Consider the following 15,571-nt stretch of genomic DNA (forward strand, 5'->3'; position numbering starts at 1 on the left):
CGGCTAATTTAGGTATCCATATTGTAAATTGATATCGTCTATATATGTATAGTGGAAATATTGTTTTTAGAATATTGGTACTACTTACATTTTGAACGTGCCGAACGTGGAGAGGATCGGCCATTTTTGTTGCATCCGTCTTTTCGTGATAATTCAACATGAAGTAAGTGAGGGTTTTTATAAAATATATATCCACTGAGAATAGTACAATCGTTTGAAATCTTTTGAATATATACAAATAATCACGTTATTGATATCTTTATAGTAAATATGTTGTCAATCTTTTTAGGATCGGACTTTGTGCGTATAGTGGATATAAAATATATCCTGGCCATGGTAAAACCATGGTTAAAGTGGATGGAAAGGTAAATATAATACGATTTTCATATATTTATTATTATTAGATTAAATTTTTATTACCTCAAATGATTCGTAACTTATATTCTTAATCTTTTGTTTAGTTTATATTCATATGTCAAACTTAACCTCTATAATGTTTTTAGACCTTCACATTTTTGAATTCAAAATGTGAGTCTGCACATTTAATGAGGCGTAATCCTAGGAAAGTCACGTGGACTGTACTCTACAGGTAATTTTAATCTGTAAATAATTTTTGAAATTGAGATTTAGGTTTACAAAGTGTAATGTAATGTTATAGACGGAAGCATAAGAAAGGCCAAGAAGAAGAACAAGCAAAAAAGAGGACAAGGCGTACTCAGAAATTCCAACGTGCCATTGTTGGTGCATCTTTAACAGACATTTTGGCCAAACGTAACATGAAACCAGAAATTCGTAAAGCGCAAAGAGATCAAGCCATTAAGTATGTAAAGTTTGATCTTGTTTATATATACATTCACTGTACATTTTTATATTATACAAAAATGTTAATATTATAGACATCTGTTCCTTTGGCGTGATATGTTACAACACGTCAGATTTCAGAATGTCTTAGATCAATTGGACTGCTTCACCTAGAATTGTTAGTTAATGTTCACACTGTCTGGTTTTTGCGGGTTCATACAAATTCTATAACATGATTCATTCTATAATTTTTGTATTTGTCAAATCTCTTATTTACGCTACTTTATAATTCTAGAGCTGCTAAGGAACAGAAGAAAGCAGCGAAAGCAACAAAGAAAGCCGTTGTTGCTCCTAAAGCTAAGAATGTAACAAAACATAAAGCTGCAAAAGTAACACAAAAATCAGCACCACGTGTTGGAGGAAAACGTTAAATTCAAACTGCTACATAAATAAAATAAACTTTATATTTAAAAAATGTATTCTTCACTTTTACTTAATTATTTTTAATTAACTGAATGTCCTTCTGTCAGTAAAATCAGTACAATTAACGATTGCACTTGTTGGGAGTTAAATATGTAAATTAGAACTACTTCTATTCAGACATTTTATGCGATGACAAAATATAATTCTTGTACATAACTTTTTATTCTTTTTTATTTTTCAATAAGAACAATAGAAAAATAATGTCATTTCCTATGTGAGATCATTTCAAATGCGCAATAATAACTTATTTCTTTTTATTCAGTTCTTTTTTTAATAGTGATAATTTAGTCAATGCTTCGTCTCTCCAGGCGCGTCTCTCTTGAAGTTTGTCTAATGGACACATTTCATTTAATTGATTGCTAATTTTTTCTGCCATCTCGCCTTCAAATTTCGGAGTTGGACCGAAGGTCATGCTGACATCATAGATGGAGTTTTTGTATGTTTCACAATATTTCTTCATTCCTGAAAGGGAATAGACATTATAAAAAATATTCTGGAAACTTATTCACTTTCTGTATGGATTGGAAAATTTGTATACCTTCAGCATTCAAATGAGCGGCTTCGAAAGCGCCGAGGAAAGCGTATCGCATACCAAGACCCTCGCTCATAACAATATCCACATCTTTTGCACTCAACACGCCATCAGCTACTAATCTCCATGTTTCGTTCAGAATCGCGTATCTATATGTAAAAATTTTCCAAATGAAATTGTTATTCAGTGTTATAAAGAAAACTGAATTGGTATAAAATTTTACATACTGTATACGGTTAAGTGCGAAACCATCAATTTCTCTAGTAAATACGACTGGTTTTTGACCGATTTCAGTCATGATAGCTTTAGTCTGTTCTGGTATTTCTGGTCGTGTCCATGGCGCGGGAACGATTTCAACAAGCGGTACATAGTACGGAGGGTTCACCTGTATTCGTATAATAACGTAAACATCTCGTTATTTATCAATATTACCTTTTTATAAATTTAACCTGTCCGACTCAAACATCTAACATACCGGGTGTGATACAATCATTTGTTCGCGATGTTTTAGTTTTTCGCTAATCAAGGATGGTCGGAATGTAGATGTAGACGAAGACAAAATTACTTTGTCATCAACTACTTTGTCGAGTTCGTTGTAGACTTTTAGTTTTAACGGCAGATTTTCGGGTACGCATTCTTGAATCAACTTAGCCCCTTTTACTGTTTCGACCAAGTCGGATGATCCTGTTCATAACATTTTAATATTTAAGTAACGAGAGCTTCTGTTTCAAGGTCTTATGAATCATAAAATAATGAGCGAACCTTTGATCAATTTAAATTGTTGGTCCGCGGTAAGCGAACCTCTTAAAAGACCGCCATTTTCAAGACGCTTCAATTGCTGTTGTACATCTTCAAGAGCTTTCGCAATTTGTTCTTTTACAATGTCATAAATAACGACTTCGTATCCTACGCTAGCAAAGAGCATAGCCCAGCTACGCCCAATTAAGCCGCTAAAATAACAATTATATTAATTATGGTATACAATAAAATTTACGTAAATAAAATACAATTCTATATTTTAAATCGTACATTTTGAACGATACTTCAAAATGGATTGATCGATGCAATTCTCCACTGTTTATCGTTAAACTTTCACGCAGTTATCTTATCTAGGGTAAACTACCATTTTTTTCAATGTATCTGATAATAGTATCCAATAGGAACGTTTTATGTAAGGCTCCTGATCAATTGAATGTTATATATCTAATTACAGCATCGTGAATCGACAAGCTTGCAAGTACTTTTAAATGTAAATTTCCACTTTATTGTGAATAAAAAAATTGATTGAACGAAATTGAGTGACGAAAATTAAGCGCAGAATATGATACTATGAGATTGATCTACTTATATTTATCAATGAGTTTGTATTTTAATTTGTTATTAATTACGATCGGTTTGACATAGATATTCAATGTGGTTAAATACATGGACATATGTTTTTCATTAAAGAATTAAATTATTTATTTATAGAGAACAACAATGTAATTATAAATTAATATAAAATATAATTATAATAATAAAGTAAGTGAAATATGAAGAAATTAGATTGTTTAGGTGTTGCGTATATTTAATTTAATGAAATCTTATTACCTGCCAATAATACCAATTTTTTCGTTTTTAGCCGACATCGCGATACAATTAGATCACTAAAGAACAGAGCTTACGCTCGAGTAACATATAAGTCATGCAATGTCCGACACCGTGTAACTCGCCTTTCTAATAAGCACATATATATATAAGTACTGGATTTCTCCCCACTACATATTCTGTACGATAGTATTGCAAGATACGGTTCTGTCTTTATTCAACCACATTTATCACAAATTCAAGTATTACGATCGCTATCTTTAAACTCAATAACATCGAAAGCCACTATTAAGATACTGAAAGTTTTAATGGGAATAAATTGTTATTGTACTGTGTATTGCATAATTTAAGTTGCTGTTAATTACTCTTTTATTATCACTATATTTACTTATACAGAAAAGTATTACCATAATTTTACCACAATACAATACAACATTAATAACATTATAGAAAATCATCAGTTATTTCATTTTATTAGTCTTTATGTTTATTGATGCAATCACAGATGAACTTGTAACGTAATACTCGCTAGCAACTTGAGTACGATGTAATTCAAAGATATTAGTTATCGAATGAGATATGTGTAAATTTCCTTTACGTACCCTTAATGATTTCAAGTCGTTACAGATGAATCACATGTAATAAATAATTCTGTCGAATTGAGATGTATTAGTATAGATGTTTGTGATGTATATATATATATATATATATATATATATATATATATATATATATATATATATATATATATATATTGTCAACAGTAAGTTATTTGTAAAACTTATCAGTCAATGAATATATACTAATTATGCATAAATAATACAGAATTTTTATAGCATACATCAAATTTACATAAATTTACAAACAATGAAAATTTACATACATACTCCAAATAATGATAAACTTTTATTTTATCAGACAAAGAGGGAGAACGAAGAAAGTGAGAAGGAAACTGTGTGAGTGGAAATCATAGCACGCCTATGTGGAATTATATTTGATGGTAAAAACAGCTGTTTATGACGTTTTAACCTCAATATACGGTCAGAACCCAGGGTTTTTGTTATGCTTGTTACGGTCAGTTTTGCGGGGAAATTCATCTGTAAAGAGTGACTAGTTGATGGCGCTGGGTTTCTACGGGGAAAAACCTGCAGCCGAACTCAAGGTTAAACATTACGCATTGTCAAGATAAGTTAGAGTATTCATGTTGGATAAGTACGTGAGCGTCCACAGTACGTGATTATTTAGCTTCTACAATCTGTTTATTTTGAAGAAGTTTATGCATTCCGTATTCTAAATTTATTTTTAATAGTGTTTATTTATTAGTTTTTTAATAAATGATACAGTGAACGTTTATTTGATTGTGTGACATCTACAAAAATAAACAATGCCCGAAGTCTACGAAAATTATAAGGTTTACACGAATGTAGCTGAAAACCAGGAGTACTCTTCTCTTGGACATGGTAATTTTTCTTAATATTTTCCTATATGTTTCGATCTTTGACTTTATTGATCAGTTTTATTGTAATTTCAGTTTCCCGAATAAATTTTTAATAAATTTATGGAATGAAACTGGTAAAAATATATTTATTTATAATGAAAACATTGTAATGTTTTATTACAGACACTATAATGTTGTAACATTTCTTATACATAAAAATGTTAAAACATTAAACTACAGTTAAATTTGTACATGATACATTTCTTTCTCTTTTATTTTTAATAAGCACTTGTTTGTTTTTATTTACAAGATTTACAGATAATGAATGACCAAGGTATGTTTAGTCCATTTAATGGATCCCAAGGAACAAGTGCTGCTTCACCTGTTTCAACTTCCTTATCATCACATATCACCACATATGGTACTGATTACATGTTATTAAATTCTTTAAAAGATGCCACAGGTACATAATAATTTTAATTTATATATACATAGTATAAGAAACAATGCTTGATATTAATTAATTGTCTATTTTTCCTGTTTCTAGCGATTGGAGAACCATATCTTACAATTTTAGAGCAACCAGTTGAAAAATTTAGATTTCGATATAAATCAGAAATGATAGGAACCCATGGAAGTTTAGTAGGTTCAAATACTGGCAATGGTCGTAATAAACATGCACCAATGGTTCAGGTATATGTTTATGATTAATCACTTAAAAGTAAAGTATGTATTCATGTGTTATTTATTATTTAATTTTCATTTAATTGAATAGTTAATAGACAAATAATATTGTTTTTATAATACTTAATAAATAATTTTATACCTCTTAGTTACACAATTTCCCTACAAATGCAAAAATACGATGCACATTAGTTACATCTAAGGAGGATTTGAGAATACCCCATGCCCACAGATTGGTGCGTAGAGTAAATGGAGTTGATTCTAATGATCCTCATGATGTCGACGTCACTCCAGAAAATGGGTTTATTGCAACGTATGTAGTGTCTTATTAATAAATTGAATTTCTAACATTAAACTTATTTTAATTGTAATTAATCTTACTAATTTAATTTGTTTTTTTTTCATTGTTTTATTAATTGCATAATATATAGATTTCATGGGATGGGAATTATACACACTGCAAAAAAACATGTTAGGGAAGAACTTATTAAAAAATTGCGAAATGAGCAATTAGAAAAAAAGAAAAGGGAGAATGGAATTGATACTCTCAGTATTCGGGAAGAAGCACAAGTATGTTATTTAATTATATTTCTTTTTGAATATCTCAGTTTTAGGCAAAGAACATATTTTGTAAACTTGTTCTCATATATAAATTTGAGCATTTAGGATGATAAAAAAATGGGTCTAGTTAGAGAAGCTTTATCATATACATATAAATATATTTTCTTAGTGAATACTAAAATCCTCTTAGACCCCTTTTTTTACCTATTTATATAAAATTAACATAGACATCTATTTTAATGAATACTTAATTGACAGATTAAACATGATGCTGATGACTATCAAAAATGTGTGAATTTAAATAGTGTTGCATTATGTTTTCAAGCATTCATTTTAAATGAATGTAATGTTATGATACCAATAACAGATCGTGTTTATTCAAATACTATTAATAATCTCAGTAAGTAAAAAGTTATAATAGATACATCAAAACATTTTGTATTTAAAAATTATTTTTAATGTAAGAATATTTGTCATTTATTAGAGAGTGCATTAACTGGAGAACTTAAAATATGCAGAATTGACAAATACACTAGTAGTGTTGATGGCGGAGAAGAGGTATTTTTACTTGTAGAAAAAGTGGGAAAAAGTAAGTATATTTTTTTCAGCGTAAATTTTGAAAATAATAAAAAGAATTTCTTATATTCACACTTCTTTCATTGCAGAAAATATAAAAATAAAATTTTTTGAGATAAATGATGACAATAATGAAATTTGGAGTGCATACGGACGTTTCTCAGAATTGGATGTACATCATCAATATGCTATTGTATTTCGGTATTTCGGCAATTCAAAATGTGTAAATTTTTCAAAAATAGTCATTAGATGCATTTTATATATATTTTTACAGAACTCCGCCATATAAAGATCGTGATATTACGTCACCAAAAGAAGTGTTCATACAATTAGAACGACCATCTGATGGTGATTGTTCTGAACCACTAAAATTTACTTACAAGCCAAGTGATAGAATTATAGGTAAATTATATAATCAAAATGATTGTAATAAATTTAGAACTGAATCAAAAGAATTTAATGCACAGGAAGGAAGCGTCAAAGGATGTCATATTCTGGAAGTAGTGAATTATCCTATATTTTGCCTACTTTTAATCCTGGAGTAGAAAATACGTCAGAAAATTTAAGTACTAATAGTAGAGAAATAAGGAAGATATTATCAGAAAGTGCTTCACCAGAGAACAAAATTTTTGTTGATAATATAGACCTTGAGAGTAAGTATAAATTGTAAGCATATCTCAATAAATTGAAATTATTTAAATTTATTTTTATTTTACTTTCTGCTAATTTTAACAGATTATTTAAAATTCCTCGGAAGCAGTGATCAGGACATGTTAACATTTGATGGTCCATCACCTAAACAAGTAAGTATTCTATATTATTTAGTATTTCATTTAATATTTGTTCATTATTAAATTATGAATAATATAAAAATTTACTTTATTTTATAGTATGAAGATGATTTAATGTTTCCTAAAAGTATCCTTGTTGAAGCTATGAAATGTATAAAAATGGATTCCAAAAATAGTAAAGAAAATATACGACAGTTACTTAAAGATCGTTCCACTTTTGGAGATTCCCCATTGCACGCGGCCCTTCGATACGGTCAACGTGAAATTGTTAAATATATACTAATGTTAATAAGTACCGATAAGGATTGCAAGATGCTTGTTAATGAACAAAATGGTTCTGGCAAAGTAAATTTCTTTTTCACAGTCTTTTTTTAAATCCATTGAAAGTTCAATATGAAATATTTATTATTGTATATAAGTATGTTAGCTTGTTTATTTAGTATATTTTATATATGTAAGTAACATTTCATTTATTAGACGCCATTGCATTGCGCGGTTCTGCAAAATCAACCGGAAATTATAAAAGCGTTACTTACGCTTGGAGCTGATCCAAATAGATCGGATGAACATGGGTGTTCTCCATTACATATTGCAGTAAAAAGTAAGTTAAAAGGTTAATTACAGTTTTATGGCACATCACTAAGAATGTGTATATTTTAGATCCCCATACTGCAGCTTGTGTAGATGCTTTATTATCTGATAAGAAAACTAACATCGAAACTCATAATGATGTTGGCTGGACACCATTACATCTTGCAGCAGAAGCAGGTTCATATACTGCAGTATGTTTACTTGTTCAAGCTGGGGTAAATGTAAATAGTACTGATATGTCATATGGTCGAACTGCATTACATATTGCTGTAGATGGTGGGCACAAAGATATTGTAGAGTATTTATTGAAAAAGGTATAATATTAATCTTTGATTGTCTTTATATGGTATTTATAAAATTATAACTAACGTTAAAATATGTTTTATTGTTGTAGACAAATATTGATGTAAACAAAAGAAATTTTAGCGGAAATACTGCTTTACACACTGCAGTTGTCCATTCTGGAATACGAGCAAAAGAATTATGTGCACTGTTAATTAAATACGGTGCAGATCCTCACATTCAGAATCATAATAGAGAATCAAGTGATGTATGTATTTCTTTAAAGAGCATTTTTTAAATTGTTTTATAATTAGTGATTTTAATCGTTAATGCTTAACATATTTTGTTTAATTTATTCATCAGATGGAGAAAAGGAACATACATATAAAACAAGAAGTTAATTCTGACAATGAAAATACTGAAGAAATTAATGGACAATCATCATTTGATTTGGCCATGAATAAACCAGATGTAATTTATCGTTAAATTTTTTTACAAGTATGCATGTCTAATTGATTATAACATTTTGCACTAAAAAATTTGTTTTGTATAGATCTTGCAGCTTCTTAATGGCCATAGTGAAGAAGAATTTTCAAGTGAAATGTGTTTGGTTTCTACTAAATTGGAAGTAGAAAATGAAGATCCACAAAACCATTGGTTAAATAATGAACAAAAAGAAAAATTATCTGTTATTTTAGATAAAACGGGAGGATGGAAAAAATTTGCACTGCATTTAAAATTTGAGTCTTTATTAAAAACACTTGAACAAAACTCATTAAGTCCAACTTTATTTTTATTAAATTACATTGATGTAAGCTATAAAATTTATTTATCATGGTATAGCATTATACTGTAAAATTATTGTAATAATAAATTTAATTAAAAGATATATATTTTTTAGGTTCAGGCACCAATGTCCCTGACTGATTTGGAAACTGTGTTAAGAGATATCGGAGAGAACGAAGCTGCAAATTACATTAATGTAATCACTCTCGTACATTGATAAAATAAATTTTCTTATTCCATTTGTTCATATCATATGTCATATATAGGATGTACAACGAAAAAATGTGTAAAATATGTCATTATTTTTTAATTTTACAATTTACAATTTTTAAGTTTTAGAAATCATAAATGTATATGCTCTGTACAAATACTTAATCCTCTAATATACGAAAATATTAACTTAAATAAAAAACGAATGGATTGTTTAATTAAATTATTACAAACTTAAGATTTGTAGTTAATACTTATTATAGGTCATACTTTACATTATAATTTATAAATATCTTCTACGTGATAACTGTTCAGTATACGTATTTAACCAAATATCTGCATAACCTTTATCGTTACAACCTAACAACTGCTACATTGTCCCTAAAATATCAAGCTTAATTTTGCTTAAAGAAATTATAATGTTGTATTGTTGAATGTTTATCGAAAATTTATCATAAAAAATGTTTTATTTATGAGAAAATCAATGTTTAATTTTTATTACAAAATAATTTAGATCGAATCTCATAGCGCACATAGGAAAACAGCTGTTTCCTATAGTCCATTATATTATTCATACACTTCCCAATAAAAAAAACTCTGTAGCGATATTATGGTCGTAACTTTTTGTGTTAATATCAGTTAAATATATAGTTATTATCGTATCAAAAGTGAATATTGAAATGAGTCACATATTTATAGGAGGCAGACCATTTTTAATTTCATGAAGAAACGGTATTGTGTTAATTTATAATAGTATTATCGACAAAGTATTATCTTTAAAGGAGTACGTTTAATTTAACACAATAAATGGATAAACTACGGAGAGTGCTGAGTGGTAATGATCAGTATGATGAAGAAAGTGGTATTATTGATCAGGTAATTAATATTATTTTTAATACTAATTGTTGTATATATGTATATATTTGTTATTTTATTGTATAAAACTATTATGTTTAATGCTTGCAATTGTTAATGAAAGGCTGATGTGGACTTTACGGTAAGTATGTACATTCAAAAGAAAGCAATACAAAATTTCTATATTCCTTAAATAATAATATTCATTACTTTTAATCATTTATTCACAATTAATTAATTTATACTCTACTTTTAGGTTATGGACCAAAGTACATTATCTTGGTCCACTCGGATAAAGGGTTTTGCTATATGTTTTATTGTTGGTATACTCTGTTCCATCCTTGGATCATTTGCTTTATTTTTACATAAAGGACTTACAGTATTTGCCGTGTTTTATACATTAGGAAACATTGTTTCACTACTGAGGTAAAATATCTTCAGATGTTTCAAATTTAAACATCTTCCATCAAAATATATTATATACAAATATATTATTTCCCTTTAAAATTTTTAGTATAATATTTATAGTGACTTTATTAATCATTTGCTTAAGAAATCTTTTAATATATTTGAAGTGATAAATAATATTAAATAAAATAATAAATTTGGTTACAGTACATGCTTTTTAATGGGACCATGTAGTCAATTAAGAAAGATGTTTGCTGCAACAAGAATAGTTGCAACAGTTTTAGTATTTGTTGCACTCGGAATGACACTCTTTGCAGCATTATATGTATGTATAAAAATAAGTATATACATTATTATCTATTATATTATAATTTTAATTTACAACCATTGTTTTTATTTTCAGCTAAAAAACCCTGGATTGGCCCTTTTATTTATAATTATTCAATCACTGGCAATGACATGGTACTCTCTTTCTTACATACCTTATGCACGTGATGCTGTTAGGAAGACTGTGGAATCTTGTATTACATGAAAGGAACCTTAAGAACATATAGTGAACCAATTTGCTTAAAATGTGTTCACAGTCTATGTTGCACAAGTTATAAACTGAACTATAAAATTAACTTAAAAATGTGAAATATAACATTAAGAAACTTGATATAAATAAATATGCATTTATTTTTGAAATGCTTAATGTTTATCTGTACTTGAATGACAATACGATGAAAATGTTTATCAATATAGATTTAATGTTATAATATTTTATAATAATATTATAAGTAAATGAAGCTATAGAATTGATAAGATTTATAATATTTCAATAATCTTATTTCTTTTATAAAGCTTGTTGTATAATAATTGTACAATATCAATAGTTTTGTACATTAAAATGAAATTAACCTATTATTCATTCTCCATAATATAAATTTCCTTGTATAAACTAAGTACATACATAATATGTAAATATTAAACATGCGTAATTGAATCTTAAATATTTAAGTTTACAATTATGAAGGTATTATTTTATAGAAAGTAACCATTTTTTATTCAGATTTTATTAATTCAATTTATTTTTCATACACACTATTTATGGACGAATATTATGAAATATTAATGTGATAAATTTTATTTTATCCTATCAATATGTTGATACTAATTAAATAAAATAATAGTAATTAAAATTAAACTGTTGATATTAATATTACATTTTATACCATTTTTAAAAGATTAGCGGGACTTTAAGGACTGTGATTTGGTTTTAAAATTAAACGTTGAATATTAATGGACCAATCACATATTTCATCACTTCAACCACCAATCATATATCAATGCGTTACCTCGTCATACAAAAGTGGAGGTTCTAATTGGACGAAGATAAACAACAATTTCTTTCTCGTCCGCCGATCAGTAGCAACAGGTTCTAAGTACAAAGAAACTTCACGAGCAGCCATTGTACATTTGACGCGCGGGTCGCGATCAGTTCACGAAGTGTCTTATAATTCACGATCTGTTCCATTTATTCTCCGACTATTTATTGATACATTTACGGTAAATGAATCTCTTTCCACGTTTTATAGTTACATTAAGTTATATCTTAGGTTTAGCTTATACGATACGGAAAAACGCTGCGAAAAAATTGCAAATAACCGTTAGGAAACGTAGGTTTAAAATAGCGTGTTCTTTAAATGTAATTTACCATACAATTTATATGCTTATTGAACGTAATTGTAAATACAATTATTGATATACGCGTAGATCAGTGATATAGGTATATTTTTATGAATTTTTTGATATATAATAAGTTAACTAGACATCATAATGAGTTTCTTGAAGTTCTATGCACCATTAAGTACTAATACCATGATAATACTTTTCCAATTCTCCTTTTATGTTTTACAAATTCGTTAATTTGTTAATCTACTGCCTTTCCTCGTAAAATATTTTTATATTATTGTTTCATTATTCTTTTTTCTAGAAAATTTACATATTACATTTTTGGGGAAAATGCCTGCACCAGAGGTTGAAGGGCACGACCGTAAATCTAAATTTAAATTCAATAATAAACATGAAGTAAGTATGTTAATGTGTAATCTTTTTGTAATCATTGCAGAAAAATGAGTAATTTGACATGGAATCTAATGAAAATATCATATAAACGAATGTGTTATGTTATTATTTGTTACATAATATTGATTATTATTTGTTATACAACTTGCTATAATAGGAGGCACGTAGAAGGAGGAATGAAATATCAGTGGAATTACGAAAAGCTAGGAAAGATGAGCAATTATTAAAGCGCCGTAATCTCAATATCGGGCAAGAGCCACAAAGTCCGACAGGTGAAAGTACTCTATCACCTGTTTCTACATCGATAGATGAGATCGTTGCCGGTATGGGATGTTCAGATGAAACGATTCAACTTCAAGCGACGCAAGCATGCAGAAAAATGTTAAGCAGAGAAAAGAACCCACCTATAAATAATATGATACAATGTGGAATTGTACCACGTTGTGTTCAATTCTTGGATTGTCACCATAAGTATGTATATGTTACATCAAATTTGTGCTACTATTGTTTGATTAATACATCATTTATTACTTTATTCAAATGATTACAGTCCTCCATTACAATTTGAAGCAGCATGGGCATTGACCAACGTAGCTTCTGGAACATCAGATCAAACTCATGTCGTTGTCAAACATGGTGCTATACCAAAATTAGTTGCACTGTTGAAATCTTCATCACCTAATGTTGCTGAACAAGCTGTATGGGCACTCGGAAATATTGCTGGAGATGGACCCATGGCTCGTGATCTTGTTCTTGGCCATGATGCTATGCCTCTTTTACTGGAATTGATTAAACCTGATACTTCTGTATGTAAAATATGCATAGATTACTAATTTAATTAAATGTAGGATCGAATTTTTTATTGACTGAGAATATAGATTGTAAGTTTAGTACTAAAAAAGTAAATATTTTTTTATAATTTCTGAATATTACGAATCATTTAAAAATTTTAAGTAGTCCAGTAGTACACAAATTCTTAAAGTGTATTACTGATATAGGTAACATTTACTCGTAATATTGTGTGGACACTATCAAATTTGTGCCGTAATAAAAATCCTCCACCTCCATTTGAAATTGTGCAAACTGCATTGCCAGTGTTAAACCGTTTGCTTAGTAATACGGATAAGGATATACTTGGTAAGTTAGTTATAGTTTTTACTGTGCTATTAAACCATTCTGCATTTCTAAATTAAGAGAACATTATTAATATGTAGAAAAGTTTTTAAAATAATAATTTAATATCACAGCTGATGCTTGCTGGGCTCTTTCATATCTCACCGATGGTTCAAATAATAAAATACAAGCTGTTGTGGACAGTGGAGTTATTCCAAAACTTGTGGATTTACTTACTTCAACTGAAGTAACAGTTTTGACACCTGCACTTCGTGCAGTTGGAAATATAGTTACAGGCACTGATATACAGACAGATGCAATAATATCAGCAGGTGGTTTACAACATTTGGGAATACTATTGCAACATCATCGTATTAATATTGTGAAAGAAGCTGCATGGACCATTAGTAATATTACTGCTGGTAATGTGGACCAAATTCAGCATGTTATAAATGCTGGATTACTACCACCCTTAATACATGTTCTACAAAGTGTAAGTAACTTATACTCCTTATTTCATAAAAATAATAAATTAATATTACATTTGGTTTCATAGGGAGATTTCAAATCTCAAAAAGAAGCAGCATGGGCTGTAACCAATTTAACTTCAGGTGGATCAGTACAGCAGTTAGCTCAATTGGTACAATTAGGAGTGCTAGTACCATTTTGTAATTTGTTAGAAGCCAAGGATTGGAAGACTGTAATTGTTGTTCTGGATGGTTTAAATAACATATTAAATGCAGCAGAGAAAATGGGAGAAGTTGACCGAGTAGCTATTATGATAGAAGAAGTACGTGGCTTAGACAAACTTGAAGCTCTTCAGCAGCACGATGTAGATCAAGTCTATCAGAAAGCTATGGCGATGATTGATACTTTCTTCTCTGATGGAGTGAGTAATCAATCTTGTAAAATTTTTAAAATTTGTTTAACTGAAAGAATATTTTATATATTATATATCAATTTCTTATTCTTAGGATGCTGAAGAGTCAACAGTAACACCTACAACAACTGATGGTCAATTGGACTTCAAACCAACTGAAACAACACAAAAGGGTTTCAACTTTTAAAATTCCTTAATCATTTTTCGTTTAATATATTAGAGTGTGTTCCTCCAATTCGTTTTGTAAATAGATATACACTTGTTCATCATAAAACATAAACATTAAAGACAAAATGTTTTGTCTTTCTCGTAATTATTTACAGATATTTTGTGTGCTCCATGAAAACATGAGGTTTCATTTAATGTTCCTTTTCATAGATAGCTTTAAAATGGAGAATTGATTATTCCTTTTTTTATTCCTAGCTTAACCCTTTGCACTCAAAAGTTGACTTTGAGTCATCATTTGATTTTTGATGCAGTAATATTATAAAGTTAAATATTTAATATTAAACTTTATATAATGCATCATTATGTGAAGTGTTCAAATAAAATAGTTTTGTTCCTCACTTTATGTGTGAATTATCGTTAAGTTAGTAGCAAAAAACATCATCTACATCTCATCAGGAAATGTTGAATATTTTTAGTGAAAAAGTTTCGAGTGCAAAGGATTAAGAGTACTTTTTCTATATAAATTACAAGTTTCATAATTTTTACAACGGTGATTCTTAAATAACTTGACTGCTTTAAATTTTTCTTTAAATTCATAGCATTTACAAGAATAATTTCTTTTTGTATTTAAATATTGTTAAATCTCATTTACCAACTGTTATCATGTTCTCTTTATTTACAAATAAAATATTTTAGGTTACATTACTTATTACATTTTGTATGTATTTTTTAATAAAATTTTGATACAAAACTTGACA

The 15,571-nt window shown here is 28.7% G+C and overlaps 5 protein-coding genes across 9 annotated transcripts; 4 read left to right on the forward strand and 1 right to left on the reverse strand.

Annotated features, from left to right (window-relative positions):
* Positions 1-68: 68 nt before the first annotated feature.
* On the forward strand, positions 69-1,280 carry RpL24 (ribosomal protein L24). The gene is made up of 5 exons (XM_031971127.1): positions 69-163; positions 290-365; positions 504-589; positions 659-820; positions 1,097-1,280. Exons 1-5 carry the CDS (start codon positions 159-161, stop codon positions 1,230-1,232), a joined length of 465 nt encoding a protein of 154 aa, XP_031826987.1. The 5' UTR covers positions 69-158; the 3' UTR covers positions 1,233-1,280.
* A 147-nt stretch (positions 1,281-1,427) lies between these two features.
* Positions 1,428-3,568, reverse strand: Had1 (beta Hydroxy acid dehydrogenase 1). Its single transcript, XM_031971103.2, has 6 exons — positions 3,407-3,568; positions 2,579-2,766; positions 2,292-2,500; positions 2,044-2,201; positions 1,823-1,965; positions 1,428-1,746 (listed from the first exon to the last, which is right to left on the reverse strand). The coding sequence occupies exons 1-6, from the start codon at positions 3,442-3,444 to the stop codon at positions 1,529-1,531; spliced, it is 954 nt and encodes a 317-aa protein (XP_031826963.1). The 5' UTR covers positions 3,445-3,568; the 3' UTR covers positions 1,428-1,528.
* An 841-nt stretch (positions 3,569-4,409) lies between these two features.
* Positions 4,410-9,366, forward strand: Rel (nuclear factor NF-kappa-B family member relish). 4 transcript variants are annotated; one of them, XM_031971071.2, is made up of 19 exons: positions 4,410-4,632; positions 4,747-4,863; positions 5,152-5,304; positions 5,389-5,534; positions 5,675-5,838; positions 5,957-6,095; positions 6,345-6,486; positions 6,571-6,675; positions 6,752-6,863; positions 6,937-7,064; positions 7,130-7,315; positions 7,398-7,465; positions 7,553-7,798; positions 7,931-8,054; positions 8,114-8,358; positions 8,439-8,594; positions 8,690-8,797; positions 8,880-9,137; positions 9,228-9,366. In XM_031971071.2, exons 2-19 carry the CDS (start codon positions 4,788-4,790, stop codon positions 9,327-9,329), a joined length of 2,658 nt encoding a protein of 885 aa, XP_031826931.1. In that variant the 5' UTR covers positions 4,410-4,632; positions 4,747-4,787; the 3' UTR covers positions 9,330-9,366. The 4 variants fall into 4 exon arrangements, with proteins under 4 accessions (XP_031826931.1, XP_031826923.1, XP_031826949.1 ...); XM_031971063.2 differs by having other exon boundaries at positions 4,410-4,565; XM_031971080.2 differs by adding an exon at positions 4,935-4,975 and having other exon boundaries at positions 4,572-4,863.
* A 249-nt stretch (positions 9,367-9,615) lies between these two features.
* On the forward strand, positions 9,616-11,272 carry LOC116424557 (vesicle transport protein SFT2A). 2 transcript variants are annotated; one of them, XM_076368055.1, is made up of 5 exons: positions 9,616-10,198; positions 10,302-10,319; positions 10,434-10,603; positions 10,793-10,910; positions 10,989-11,272. In XM_076368055.1, the coding sequence occupies exons 1-5, from the start codon at positions 10,130-10,132 to the stop codon at positions 11,115-11,117; spliced, it is 504 nt and encodes a 167-aa protein (XP_076224170.1). In that variant the 5' UTR covers positions 9,616-10,129; the 3' UTR covers positions 11,118-11,272. The 2 variants fall into 2 exon arrangements, with proteins under 2 accessions (XP_076224170.1, XP_031826974.1); XM_031971114.2 differs by lacking the exon at positions 10,302-10,319 and having other exon boundaries at positions 9,620-10,198.
* Positions 11,273-11,977: 705 nt separating this feature from the next.
* Positions 11,978-15,564, forward strand: Pen (karyopherin subunit alpha). The gene is made up of 8 exons (XM_031970675.2): positions 11,978-12,133; positions 12,561-12,655; positions 12,810-13,123; positions 13,203-13,458; positions 13,651-13,789; positions 13,900-14,258; positions 14,322-14,654; positions 14,740-15,564. The coding sequence occupies exons 2-8, from the start codon at positions 12,590-12,592 to the stop codon at positions 14,830-14,832; spliced, it is 1,560 nt and encodes a 519-aa protein (XP_031826535.1). The 5' UTR covers positions 11,978-12,133; positions 12,561-12,589; the 3' UTR covers positions 14,833-15,564.
* The last annotated feature ends 7 nt before the right edge of the window (positions 15,565-15,571 follow it).

This window comes from Nomia melanderi, chromosome 5, assembly GCF_051020985.1.
Source record: "Nomia melanderi isolate GNS246 chromosome 5, iyNomMela1, whole genome shotgun sequence".
Lineage (NCBI taxonomy): Eukaryota > Metazoa > Arthropoda > Insecta > Hymenoptera > Halictidae > Nomia > Nomia melanderi.